Source organism: Ictalurus punctatus, chromosome 28 (genome assembly GCF_001660625.3).
Source record: "Ictalurus punctatus breed USDA103 chromosome 28, Coco_2.0, whole genome shotgun sequence".
In the NCBI taxonomy this organism is placed as follows: domain Eukaryota; kingdom Metazoa; phylum Chordata; class Actinopteri; order Siluriformes; family Ictaluridae; genus Ictalurus; species Ictalurus punctatus.
The window spans coordinates 4,353,004-4,366,637 of record NC_030443.2 but is presented as its reverse complement, the minus strand read 5'-3'; the positions used below and the strand labels follow the sequence as shown (position 1 = coordinate 4,366,637).

Here is a 13,634-nt window from a genome sequence, read left to right as displayed (position 1 = left end):
GCAAACTTCTTTACTGACTGCCAGATTGGTCTATACCTTTAACCAAAGTTAAATACTTTATACTTCAATTATTGGTTGAAATAGTCATCGACTCTGTAGAAGTGAGTCCAGCTAGAAAATCTCTCTGTGAGCAAGGGACCACTGCTATTCCACTGGAAATGCTGCATGGATTATTACAGGGACCTACTCCAAGTTGGAGCGGCGAAGAAGTTGGAAGTTATAAATGAACCCAAGCCGAAGTAAGTTGGTTTGGTACAATACGACGCCGGCAAATCGAATTTTACTGGAGATATTACGAAAAACTATATATGGCGGTCCTGTCTCTTACACGTTCTTCATACTAATCACTCTTTGTTTCTAAAGTTCCTAAAAATTCTTAGTTCATTCTAAAATAACGTGAAGGGTTTGGGCAGAATCTATCAAAAAAAAACAAAAAACGACTTAAAGAGGCTCAAGAAAGGTAACCGTGTTATTTTCCACCAATAAGAGCAGGTCTCCAAGCCAAGATTTTACCAAACATACCGTTTCTCTCAGTAGTGCAAGGAACAAGAACCCTAGTCTATAGTTGAAGGGAAAAAAGAAAAAAAAAACTTAATTGATGTAAATATCAGTGACAATACGGTATTTGTGCACTTTCATTGGAAAACGCACTTCGTTCTGCAAAACTCAGAAATACAAGCCTTCTAATGGCATATGCAACAGCCTGATAGAAAAACAGCTCTCCTCTTGCATCACTAAACCTGTGATCTGCATGTCGAGCAAATGTTTTCTTTGCTTACAAAATACTTCCAACCTACTACTGTTTCCTTTGCACGAGGTTACATCCTCCTCCGGTCAGACGGTGTCTGAACTGGCCTGGCACTCAGTAGCTCCAAGCCCTGCACTATTCATCACTAGCGCGAGCTGGAGGATTTTTCAAAAGCAGCCAAGCAACAGTCGGGAAGCCCAACAGACAAGACTAATGACTCATGTCGACTGCTTAAGCCGCAGTGGTCCATTCTGCTCTGCTGGCCACCGCAACTGCCACAGGGACCGTTTCATCCTGAGGATATCGACAAAGGAGGCCCAAATGTGACTTAATTCACACTCAACCTGAATTCTGCTTAGCAGAGGCAACTCATTTGAATAGCAGGAGTGCAGACGGTACTCACGTAAGAATAAGAAGCCAAGGATAACTTGGGTTATGAACATGCTTTTCTACAGTGCACGTGAAAATCATGATTTTTCGAGATCGAGATGGAATCAGCAGCATGTTAGCCTTCAGAGTAGAAGCACTGGTAATGCAGGAGTGGACAGATCACTAGCCCGGACTCCCAAGACAAGACAATGACATGTCCAGGCTCTTTTATTTACAAGTTGCACCGTGGACAAGTAGGCCCAGAAAACTCGTGGTCACCAACATTTCAACAACCAGAGAACGACAAAACCCTACCTACCTAACTCCATATGTACACTGAAGCAACATGTTCTTGTGATGTGATGCCGTCACGGCCGCCTGAGGCAATTCCGCCTTACACCACTAGAGGGCACCACTGTTGCCCATGTAGAACTTCTTCCTCTGTTGCCCCCACCTTTTCAGTGGCTGCAGCCGAAATCGCATACCACCCTACTACACTATACACTAGGCAAAAAGCAGCACTCCGAAGAGGTAGTATGTCCGAATTCTCAGCAGACGAGAAACTGTAGGTGAGAAATACCCGGATGGCGTACTGCTTCCGGCGAGATTTTGCTCCTTGCAAATGATGGACACCACGCGAGTCAAAAATCCCATAATGCAACGGGAATGGTGCGGACGAGCCCGGGGAAAAAAACCAAAAAAAAAAAAACCAACCACAATCGTGGAAGACGACCTTGCTGAAACGGGACTTGTTTAACAATACCCGAATAAAACGTGAACTCGAAGGTTTAAACAAGAAAATAGCGTTTGAAACCTTTTTTTGTGATCTCAATCATGCCTTTGCTGGCCAGCCTAACGGCAACAAATTAACCTCAGCCTGTTAACCCCGCCCACATTAAATGACTAATTCAGTTAACGTTCCTGGTGGGCATTTTGCACCTAGCGCGGTTGCTTTAATCTGGTGGAATTTTAACGTGTTGTTGATGACGTCGAAGGTCACATGACAATGCCAACATGGCGGAAGTAGTATGTCTGGGATTGTCTTCGTACTACACACGCATACCGGATAGTACGTACCGTCACGGTATGCGATTTCCGACTCCGCCTATGTAACATTACTCCTGTGTTTCGCATTTCCCCGATTGGCTAGCGCGCTCTTGAAGTTCCCTGCGTTTCTTCCTTAGTTGCTGGAGCATTACCTCTCATCAGGTTATGTTTGAGTTCTGGTTTTAATATCTTGTTATGCTTGTGCTATTTGCACTGTTTTTTTATTTATTTATATTTTTCTTAGTGTTTAATTTCAAGTTTATTAAGTTTATTAATCCCGGTTCCTAGCGTGTCTACTCCTCGTGTTTGTTTTCTCGAGCCTGTTCCCCGTGTTGTCTTTAATAAAGAAGTTCTGCATGTGCTTGGACTCTTCCCTCGTGAGAGATGTACCTCGATGCTACTCTTTCTAAATCCTTACAGGCACTACGCACATCGGTTTGCACTAGACAGACTGACTAGGCTGTATTAGTGCACTCAACTACCTAACTAGTTTGGCGTGCTTCGCCTCGTCGATTAGGTGTCTGGGGAAACCCAACCCTGGGACTGCGCGGATGCAATTATCCATTTTAACATATCGCAATAAACATTTTAATCATCCAGGAGAGGAAGAGGGGCATTTCCACCATTCCACTTTTAAAAGAGAGGAGGGGAGGATAACAACATAGTCAGCTGTGCAGTTGGGAACTTTGGCAACCTTGAAAACAGTTGCACGGAGGATTCTTTTAAGTGGTTCTGCAGTGATGTACAGTAATCGGTATTTTAAAAAAATTAATCCGATGCAATCCTTTCCAGACCTCTGTTGTATAATGTTCACCCGGCCGACATTTTCTCCGTTAATGCTACTCAGCAGTGAGCAAAACAAGTACTGAGTGCCAGTCAAAACAAAACAACAACAACAAAAAAACATTATAATTATCATCCCCATTAATATTTTAACCGTTTTGACACTTCATTGTCAGCCCAAATCAATTTCTGGGGTCAAAAATCCTCTTTTCTCCTTCGACGAGAAACCGAAAGAGCTTTTTGGCCGAGATGTTTTAAATCCCTAATAATTATAGTAAGTTGACGCTAAATATATACTTGTCTAACGTTAGCCAAGATGAACGTACATCAATAGATTTTACTTCACGTTAATTATTCTTCTCTATTTACCATGACAGGTTCATAACACCTGAGCAAATCGTTCCAGATTTACATGTCAGTTGGCTCATCTCTCATATTACTATAAAGGGAAAGACTACTCTTGGCATATTTTTGAGTGATCACTCATACACGTGGACTCCTCTTCAAAATACTTAAGGGCTGGCGAGTCTGGTAATCTAATATAACCTGCAGTAAACGTCACTGGATATAACAAGGACTACGTTTACACGGACGGCGGTAATCTAATTACGGACCTTATTCTGAATAAGACAGTGTTGTGATTAAGGCGTTTACATGAGTCACGTTTAGAAGATTCCTCTCATGTTCCCGTTTTACATGTTATAGAACATAGAGCGATTAATGTCACACGTCATCGCGTCCCCGTTACGTCCACGCTGTCCGACGTCCCTCCGGAATTTCACAGTTGGTCTTCGTTAGGGTACCGTATACAGTTTTGGGTGTTTTTATTGAAAATTTTTACGAACGCTTCAAGTGCGGTTAATTATCAGTCGTGCTGTACGTGCAGATAGACGACTGCTTGAAGCCGTGGGCTGCGTCCCAAACCGCGTTCTTACTGTCTATATAGCAGCCGACATACATGTATTTCTCCTACTATATAGTAGATAAGTACGCGGATTGGGACGCGGCCGTGCTCTCTTGTTTGCCGTCAGACGGTCGAGCGCTGCCGTGTGCGCACGTGTCCTGTCACAAAATGCGGTGAAAACTCTCACACGGCGTTAATAGCGTGATTAAGGTGTGTAAGTGTCTGTAACGCACGTCGACAATGCGACTAAAACATGAACGCTCCACACGTCTTAATTCCATTTGTGTTTACTCCGAGTGTGACTTTGATCAGATTAAGGTCATCAAAAATCGGCGTTTACATGGCGGGTTCTTAATCAGAGTATCGTCTTAATCGGGGTTAACGTCGGATTATCGTCGTCCGTGTAAACGTACTGACGGTTATATCGCACATGCCCGGCGGGCTAGCGGACAGATTTTTGCCCCGCATAAGCAGTTGAAGCATGCTGGAAGGACTCGAATCAGACCACTGTCCGCGGATGCCACTGTAGTGACTCTCACAGGGAAGCAAAACATTCAGTGATCATGCGGAACAATTCTGAGACCTTGACACGAGAAAGCGGTCTAATTGGGCAACGTCTGTGCAGTCTACTAGCGCTGTAAACAGAATATCGCCTTCTTTATCACTGCGCAATTATCTTCGAACACAGAGTTAAAAGCAAGCTTCTCTTTGAGGTTGGAGCAGGATAACGATACTTCAGCTCCGTGAGGAAAACTTTTCTCCCCGGCTAATCCATTTGTGTTCCCGTTTCGGTAAGTTCTCACAGCTCCTTAATTACTAGCCTCAAAGATATTTTGCTGACGAACAAAAATCTCTCATCTTCTCGTGTCGTTTTCCTGCAGCTAACGACAACTCGCTTATTAATAAAGCTTCTGTTTTGTCAAGACGCTAATCTTACGCTGCTGAAGGGTACACATCTAAGAGCACAAGCGAGAGCAGGAAATACGAGTTACATGACTCGGAATAGGAGTTTTTCCCGCGCCAGCCATTTTGTCTTCATCAAAGCTCCAGTCTATACTGAAATGTAAAAATAAATAAATCAATCAATAAAAATCTGCGTGACGTCCGTAATCCATAGACATCATCGGGATGTGCCTCTCTCCAAGGCTTGATGGGTAGACGGGCGGGTCAGGCAAGTTGCCTGCAGAGAGCCCGTTTATCTTGCATGACGTGAGATGAATCTAATACTTAAAAGGAGGACATTTTAGTGATGGAACAGTACGTTCATCTAATGCCATTAGGCCCTGAGAAAAGAACATTCATCCTTGGCACAAATGGAACGATTGTGATTAGAAAATCCCCCCCCCCCGCCCCTTACAAATGGCAATTCTTGTAAACAGCTTTCTGAAGAAAGGGTATTAAGCCCCAGCACCTGCAGTATGTGTGTGTGCGTGTGGTTTGGATAGGGTATAGGGTCTCCAGTCACACCATGACTGAGGAAACCAGCCTTCCGAAAAAAAAAAAAAAAAACACCTTTAACTGCAAATCAGGAGCAGCATGAACAATGCTCCAGCTAGAGGCTGCCAGTGCCATTGCTTTATTACTCCGAGCTCCTACTTGGGCTCCACACAGGCCCGGACTGGCCAACGTATCTGGCCCGCTGCCTTGCCGTTTTTTTTTTTTTTATTTTACTTTTATTTTTATATTATTGCGTGTCCTATGCGTTCAAGAGATCCTTTCTGACTTGATAATAAATCGATGATACATCATGAACCTGTTAGTCTCGACTTGCAACGCTACCATTCTCCTCAGCTCCGGCGAACGGTTCGGAACACAGTCGTCGCTGCACAGAGAAGGAAAGGGCACGTAAAGAGAAACGGCGAAAACGTCATAAAATTATCGACCGGAAATCGGGGCTTCAAGTGCAGGTCAGTCTCATCTGTAAATACTGTCGCTTTGTGTTTGCTAACGTAGCTAAACAAGTATTAACCTCCGTTTCACCGCAAGCAAACGTTAGCACCATCACTACCGTCACTCGAAATATGGTAAAGGACAAGCTTTATCTATTCAGTTATAACGCCGAGTAATTTAGCAGACGAATATCCAAATGTATTCTTTTAAACGTTGAGATTACACGTACAGCTACGGCAAGCAGCGACAAACACATCTCCAAGCTAGGAGTCATGAAAGGGAACATCGTGTTCAATATAAGGTTTCTTCTAAATCGATACCGTCGGGATGTAGTTAGCATCGCGCGAACAGATATTCACGCCGTTTAGAAAATTAGGTCTGTCCATATGTGAGGTTGGGGAAAAAATAACACCACCTTTTCCTCCTATTTTTCACAATAAGGTGGCGAGGGTTCACCTGGTATCGGGTCTGTGCAGAGGTCACACGTCGGGGTCAACCTGAGAGGACCGGTACAGGTCAATGAAGAGAAATTAAATACGCTTTAATATATTTGTATGAAATACAGTGTGGTTAAACCTCAGGTTATTTTAAGTATTTTTAAGTCTTAAAAAAAAAAAAAAAACAAACAACAACAACAACAATGCCCTAATGCGATGCATTCATTTTAACTCAAAGGAATTTAGATGTGAAGACGGTCCTGTTCATAGCATTCACGAAAAATGTACGCTACTGTAGAAATGCAGGCTTTTATGTAGAGGAGTAGAGTCACTGCTAGCTTTTTTACTAGCTCTGCACTTCTGGTGTTAAATCCTTGGCACATCCATGTAAGCGGATATAAATTAGGACAGTTTCACCAACTCTAGGTTTCTTGTTTAGGTTTTTATGGGATGGCCATACCCGTGTGCAATACACTGAATTTAGGAAAGAAAAAAATAGGGTTGTCGGTGGATTCAAAATTTGTTGAGGGTGCACGGGGTGGCCTGGATGAGTTCGAGACTCCCGGCCTGAAATTATGTCCCAGTCCGGCCCTGGCTCCACAGTTTGGAGCTCCTGCAAACATGAAAATGGCCTAATACGACCCCCCCCTCCCATCTCGATGATTAAAATGAACGGGCTCCAAAGAGTCAAGGACATGCGAATACCATTGGCATGTCTCATTATTTACTGGTAAACCAATAAAAGTTCGCCAAGGATCTCTTTTGCAGTGAAACTGCTCAAACGTGGGACTAATTAACCCGACACGAGGAATGACTTTTAGTCTATTCATCGAGCCTTCTCTCAAAATCTGACGACCGTTCTAAGAGAATATCGGGGGTGGGGCTGGGAGGTAGCGCCCTCGGAGCAGACATCTGTTAGCACGCGGTTTTATTTTACGTTGAACCAAATCGATCAATAGTGTGTCGGTAAAAAATGTTAAACTTTACGGTTACGGTATCATTTATTGTCTTGCTGAGGTTAACACACGGGGCTTTTAAGGAAAGACCAGCCACTGCAATTCAGTGGAATCAAAACGCTCAACAAAAACGAACCAAGGAGGGGGACACGGTTTTGAATCAACGGTTTAAAATAACAAAAAGATACAATAAGGTACAATAAGCACAAGTCCATTGTTATTACAAATGCTTTTAATGTCAAAGTAAATAATAAATGACGATGGGGGTGATTTCCCAATTTTCCAACGCCAACAATATTTTATTGATTACAGAACGCTGTTTTTTTTGCTTAGGATGTTGTCGCCATACGTAAACATTTCCCCTGGACCGGCCGCTCTCACAAAGTCAGCAAGACTAAAATGCATCCTCTGTCCTCAAGTCTTTCCCTGCCACTGGAAACTCCTTTCAAAAACGCTAAGCAGAAAACTTCACCATATCAACAATCGCACGCACTGTCCATCTCCTTTTCCGTGGCGTGTCCACCATACAAGTCCCTGTGTGAGCTGTTGCACATCGTTGTTAAAACGAGAGCGTCCGTGTAAACCTTGCGCCCGGAATCTCGCCAGGGCTGCCGTTATAGAAAATCGGCCGATGCCTTCTGACAAATCAGAATCGCCGAGCATTCAACAGAACCGTGGTACGAGTATTCGTGCATCTGAACATCCAAACAGGACGGGTAAAACTAAAATATACATCAAAAGTCAGCGTTGTCGTCTGTAATAACCGGCTCGTCCGAAGGAGCTGACGGCCAACGGGGTCTTGTTATCTAGGCACCGGCGCGCCGGTGCTGCTAAACGCCAACCGTGTTTGTCAGCTGGAATACTAATGAATAAAACAGGAGAATACAACAAAGCTATTCCTCTCCAGATCATCTGCTTTTGTGGAGGGGGGGGAAGGAACTCGGAAAAGCAAAAGCAGAGAGTTTGACACAGGTGCTACAGCATGGAGATTAACAAACAAGACATGCCCAGGGTGTGTATCGTGTCAGGTTCGTCATTGTTTTGATGTGTCTCGATCTTTTTTTTTCTTCTTCTTCTTCCCCTTCTTCTTTCCTTCCAAATAGTGTCTGTCATTATCAAAAGTGGAGGAGACGGACCTGTCCTGCACAGATTTATCGTCGGGCAGAATTAGCACCGGTGCATTTACAGGCTGTCTAGATTACAAATCAGGATGTGATGAAACGGTGTCTTTGACAAAGCTCGCATGAATAAAGGGGCAGCACCTGAAATGTGATGCAGTAAACAAGAAAGATGGACGAGTCATCGCTGCTTGTATTAGTTCGGGGGGGGGGGGGGGGGGGGGAAAGGGGTTTCTTCGGACAAAAAAACAAACAAACAAAAAAAACAGACCTATTTTGAAGGCTGTCGTGCGCATCATTTCATTCACGGCTGTGTTTCAGTAGTACTCATTGACGTGCACTGATATATGACGCCCATCACACTGGATAACAACGTGTACTTAATGACTGAATTAACTATATGCTTAGGTTCCCTTTATCTACATGGCAAGCTAAAACATTGCACTCGTATCCCAGGCTCGCATTTTGCCAACCGTCCTTTTTGGTGTGGGAAGTGACGTTTCCCTTTGAATAAAAGAGAAGTGAGCTTTAATAACAAGAACTATGGGATGGGATTGGATGGGATTGGTGGAGACTTCAAGACAGCGGTTCAAAGCCATTTCATCCTCAGTTACAATGACAGGGCATGTTTTATTAAGTCAGTGCTTTGATTGTGATGTGGTATGTCAGAGGGTGTACCATCTAAAAAAAAATAAAATAAATAAACATTTGCTCACTAGTCGGGACATAAAGGAAACGGTACTCAATTACACAGACTGTCTCTCCATGTTGATCTGCATACGGAAAACACTAATATGTTGGACGGCCCTACAAGCCCCGAGACAGGGCCCTTCTCATGAGGCAGGAATCTGGGGATGGCACACTGATTGGACTGCATGCATACACGTCAAAACATTCTCATCGTATGGAGTCAAGGTGATCTGTTAACACGAGGTTTTTAAGGTTCCTGTCTGACAATAAGGTCAAGTATAGTGTTATATAAAAATAGGCTACTCCCTCATACTCTATTAATCCAGAAAATACATTTGTTCACCGGTCTCGAAAACCCATGTTGCTATGGGTAAAACCAGCCTAATAATAATAATAATAATAATAATAATAATAATAATAATAATAATAAGTATAAGAAGAAGATTTGAGCCAAAATTTGAGCTCTCAGCCTAGCATACTTTGATACCTCGACGTTAAGAAACCCTAAACATACTTCACCCTTCTTATTTACTTTTTAATCATGCCTTTGCGATCCTCCGACAAAGCTCGCGCTGTTCCAGGAGTCTGAAGATGTCTGACACTTTTCCCGACGTGTGATTTCCTCACACGTTGAATGGCACGCTTTGATCAGGCTGTTGGATAGCTGCACGCCGTCGTGAAATGTACATACGCCCGATCGGTTCTGTTTGTAATCAGAATTAGACCAGTCATCAGAATAGTCTGGGATGCTAATGGATCGGGGGTTTTTTTCGGTCCGATTGTATACCGTTTCACTTTTGAAGGTAACCAGATTTTTAACGTTCTGATACTTCACTGCTGGTGCAAAAGAAATACGTATTTCGCTTATTTCTGTATAAAGCAGAAAACGTCAACGTTTCACGACAAGGGTTTTCCCCGGCCACCGTACAGATCAACTTAATATTGCAGGAAGAAGACCTTAAAGCACAAGAGCTCCTTACTGAACTACTAAGAACACGTTTATACCCGATAGGCTCCGCCCCAAATACGAGTCAAAGCTGATACAGTAAATGAAGGGAAAATTCAGACTCAAAAATTCTGATTCAAACGTGTTCAGCAAGCGCCACCTTGGATCCATAACTGAACAGAATCATTTCTGAGAGTCAGTAACTCAGTATGGAAAAGCCTGATGGGAAAACCACACACACACCACCAGCACTCCTCAATATCAAGACGTACTGCCACGGTGTGGACGGTTACAAACAGACGATGTGCAAATGTGATCAACGTTTCAATCCCGCGCTTGTTACTTACCTAGATAACTCATTCAGGGGATGTAACACAGGGCTCGATTCCCAGTCCTGCACATTTCCCTTCTCTAACACACACACACACACACACACACCTCATAAAGCATCTATTACTGAACAAGTCTGAGGGTAGACCTTCTTGCTTTGTGTCACTGAAACACAACGAGGCGTTAACTTCCAAGCGGAAAGTTTGCTGCTTGACTATTCGAGTGCGGACAAGACGAGTGACGTGTTCTGCGACGAGTCTCACCTAGAACGGACCGCTCTCGCTTGCTGAATTAAGTAACGAATTGTGACACGTGGGAAATCACCAAGAAATTGATTGTACTCCGGAGTCATGTGTCTGACGTTTACATAAACGACTTTATCGCACCTCACGGACCCAATCCGCGTCAGTCTTCGTCTTCACACGGCCCAAAACCCAAAAACGTTCTTGATTAAGAATTCCGCTGCGATTTCCACAATTAAGCATGCTTCCTTGCCCTAACCCGCCCTGTTTATACACCGTCTGCTGGGGGATGGAGGTGTTCGGATGTACACAAACGCACAGAACTACACTGAAATATATACTGCACCGAGACCACGAGGTGAATGAAATACAGATATACAGGCTTGCGTACACGCTCTTATCTTTCTGAAGCTTTGAATCAAATTTGCATTGTATGTAGAGGAGCCTCTGTACACTCCTGCTCCCACCTTGTGGAGAGTTGATGTGCCCGGCGTGTCACCCTTAAAAAATTTTTTTTTATTTATTTATTTATTGCACTTCAGCTGATCGTGGAAAAACACACCAGTTTGTTTTTTTCTGTGCATTCATGCCACTGGATTTGAGCATTTCGTGCCATGACACCTACCTCTTTCCTGCAATTACTGCTCGAGATGCTCTCTCTAGCGCGCGCGCACACACTGTGTGTGTGTGTGTGTGTGTGTGTGTGTGTGTGTGTGTGTGTGTGTGTGTGTGGAATTACCAATCAGGACTTAAGAAAGCATTGCAGTCAAGCAAAATCCAAAATAAGATTCAGGAAATACATGCATTCCCTGATTTGTCTATACATTGTTATTATTATTATATATTAATATGCGACATTGTACTTACCGTATATGTAACGCACAGATATATATATATATATATATATATATATATATATATATATATATATATATATATATATATATATATATATAAATTATGTAGAAGGGGAAAGTACATACCATCAGAAACAATCGTCCACAGCAGCAGAGCTCCCAAGCAGACCCGTGCAAATGACATCGTACTTGTCCTGTATAAATCCGCTTGGCGATAAATGAACGCTGTTCGCCTCCGAGATATTCCGGTTGCGACTCGGTTACAGTCCGGTATCCGAGCCTGTGCAAGATACCGCAAGAACAGGACGGTGAAAAACTTGACCGAAGGCTTTCGCGTCCATTACGGAATGCCGAACAGTGACCACGAAGCTCTTCCCGCGGCTACGAGCCACACACTCTCAACCACACATACACACACGCGCACGCACGCACGCAGACAGAAAAGTTAACAGGTATCCAGCTCCTGATACCGCCGCGCGCCTCTCTCTCTCTCTTCACAGCGCGTCTTCTTCAGGAGAGTGCTCACGCGCCGCGTACCACGCGCGTCTCCGTGCCCGCGCGCGCGGCTATGCGTTAGCACGAGCAGAGATTTGACACCGCAAGCAGCTCCCCGAGGGGCCTCGTCACCCCTGAGGCACAGCTGAGGAAGACAAATAATTAGCTGAGAGAAAGAAAAAAGAAGGGGGGAAAAAATAAACAACTAAAGCGGGGGAAGGTTAGCTTAGCTAGTCCGTGTAAAGCCGGACAAAATAACGGCTCATTTTGCTGTGAGGTGAAAAAAAAAAAACCTGACAATGTTGTTGTTGTTGCCTCAGTAGAAAGAAACGCTATGAAGTCGACTCCGTGTGTGTGTGTGTGTGTGTGTGTGCGCGTTCCTCTACAAGTATGTGTAGCCCAAAGTTCTCCAAGATTCCGTTAAGATCCGGTAAAATCCAGAACTCCCTCACGCGCGGTTCCTTCCAAACTAACCCGGAGTTCTGACGTTAAAACCGCCGTTTAACAACGCGTTAACTTTCCCCCACGAACACAACCGACGACGTGGAAACACTACCCGTGACACAAGTCCACTTTTGAAAATGGCGGAAACGTCTGAAAACGTGTGTTTTGCTCGGTACAAAGATATACACACATATAAAAGAAAAACTACTCGAGAGACGAGTGAAAGCCGGGAGTTGGGGTTTTTCTGTCGCTACTCGGTGGTGTGTTCTTCACAAACACAAAAGTGACTAATTCCCATCTTTTCGGTGACAGAGAACCGATTAAGTTTCCGTTTCTGGTTTTGCGGGACCCGAACCCCTCTCCAGGTGTCCGCTGAGGGGGGAAAACAACACAAATCTCCTCAGAGGAGTGAAACAGCGGTGGCGACCGAACTCGGTCACGTGATCCAGCCGGCCACACTGATCACGTGACACACCCGACCATAATTAGTTGTGGTCTGATATGGGCTCTGTCCCAAACCGCATACTCCAGTCCTCCTTCTTGTAAAGGGAAGAAAAGGAAGTAATTTGTGCATAAATTATTCCGAATACTTAATACACGTTGTGGTTCAGGGTTAATAATTGATCCAAGAGTGTAGGGGCTGAATTCAAAAACCTCATTCATCAAGGAGATGATGAAAATTGTGTTTTTCATAACATATGTTTTGCTTTGCTACATAGAAATAGCTTCAGTAGGATATTTAGAAGCAATACACAACCATATATATATATGTATATAATATAAGTATGTATATATATATATATGTATATGTATATATATATATATGTATATATATAATATATTTACAGAGATTGGCACCCTGTCCAGGATGTACCCCGCCTTGTGCCCGATGCTCCCTGGGTAGGCTCCAGGTTCCCCGTGACCCTGACAAGGATAAGCGGTACAGAAGATGGATGGGTGGATGGATATTTAGAGAGCGGACTCACTGTGAGTCTGTAATACTTGACTCACGAGTCGGAGTCGGAGTATGAGCTTATGCTCTCAAGAAACCATGTAGCAGTTATTAATGCTACTTTGCTAATCATGTTGTTGAACTGAAGCTTTGGGATGGACCGGCATCCCATTATATTACTCGTCTCATAGTTAGTGCACCTGGGATGGGTCATAATCCTGACCAAATAAAGCAGTTATTGAAGATGAGTGAATGCTTACAAGCTGCTTGTTTTAAAAAAAAAAAAGAAAAAGGAATGGCTCTACTACCTTGCTACTGGACAATTGCTATTTGGGGCGACATGATTAAGAGAAATCCAATTAACGACCAGTTTGCATGCACCCAGATTACCTAAGCGCATGTACACGATGTACAGATTGCGCATGT

General features: G+C 43.7%; 1 protein-coding gene across 1 annotated transcript in view; it reads right to left on the bottom strand.

Moving 5' to 3' along the window:
* The window catches only part of tmem132e (transmembrane protein 132E), a 270,644-nt gene extending 257,946 nt beyond the window's left edge, over positions 1–12,698 (bottom strand). Inside the window, exon 1 of the mRNA XM_017460449.3 lies at positions 11,444–12,698. Coding sequence (XP_017315938.1) covers positions 11,444–11,501 — 58 coding nt within the window. The 5' untranslated portion in view covers positions 11,502–12,698. The remainder of the gene's footprint in view (positions 1–11,443) is intronic.
* Between the last annotated feature and the right edge of the window lie 936 nt (positions 12,699–13,634).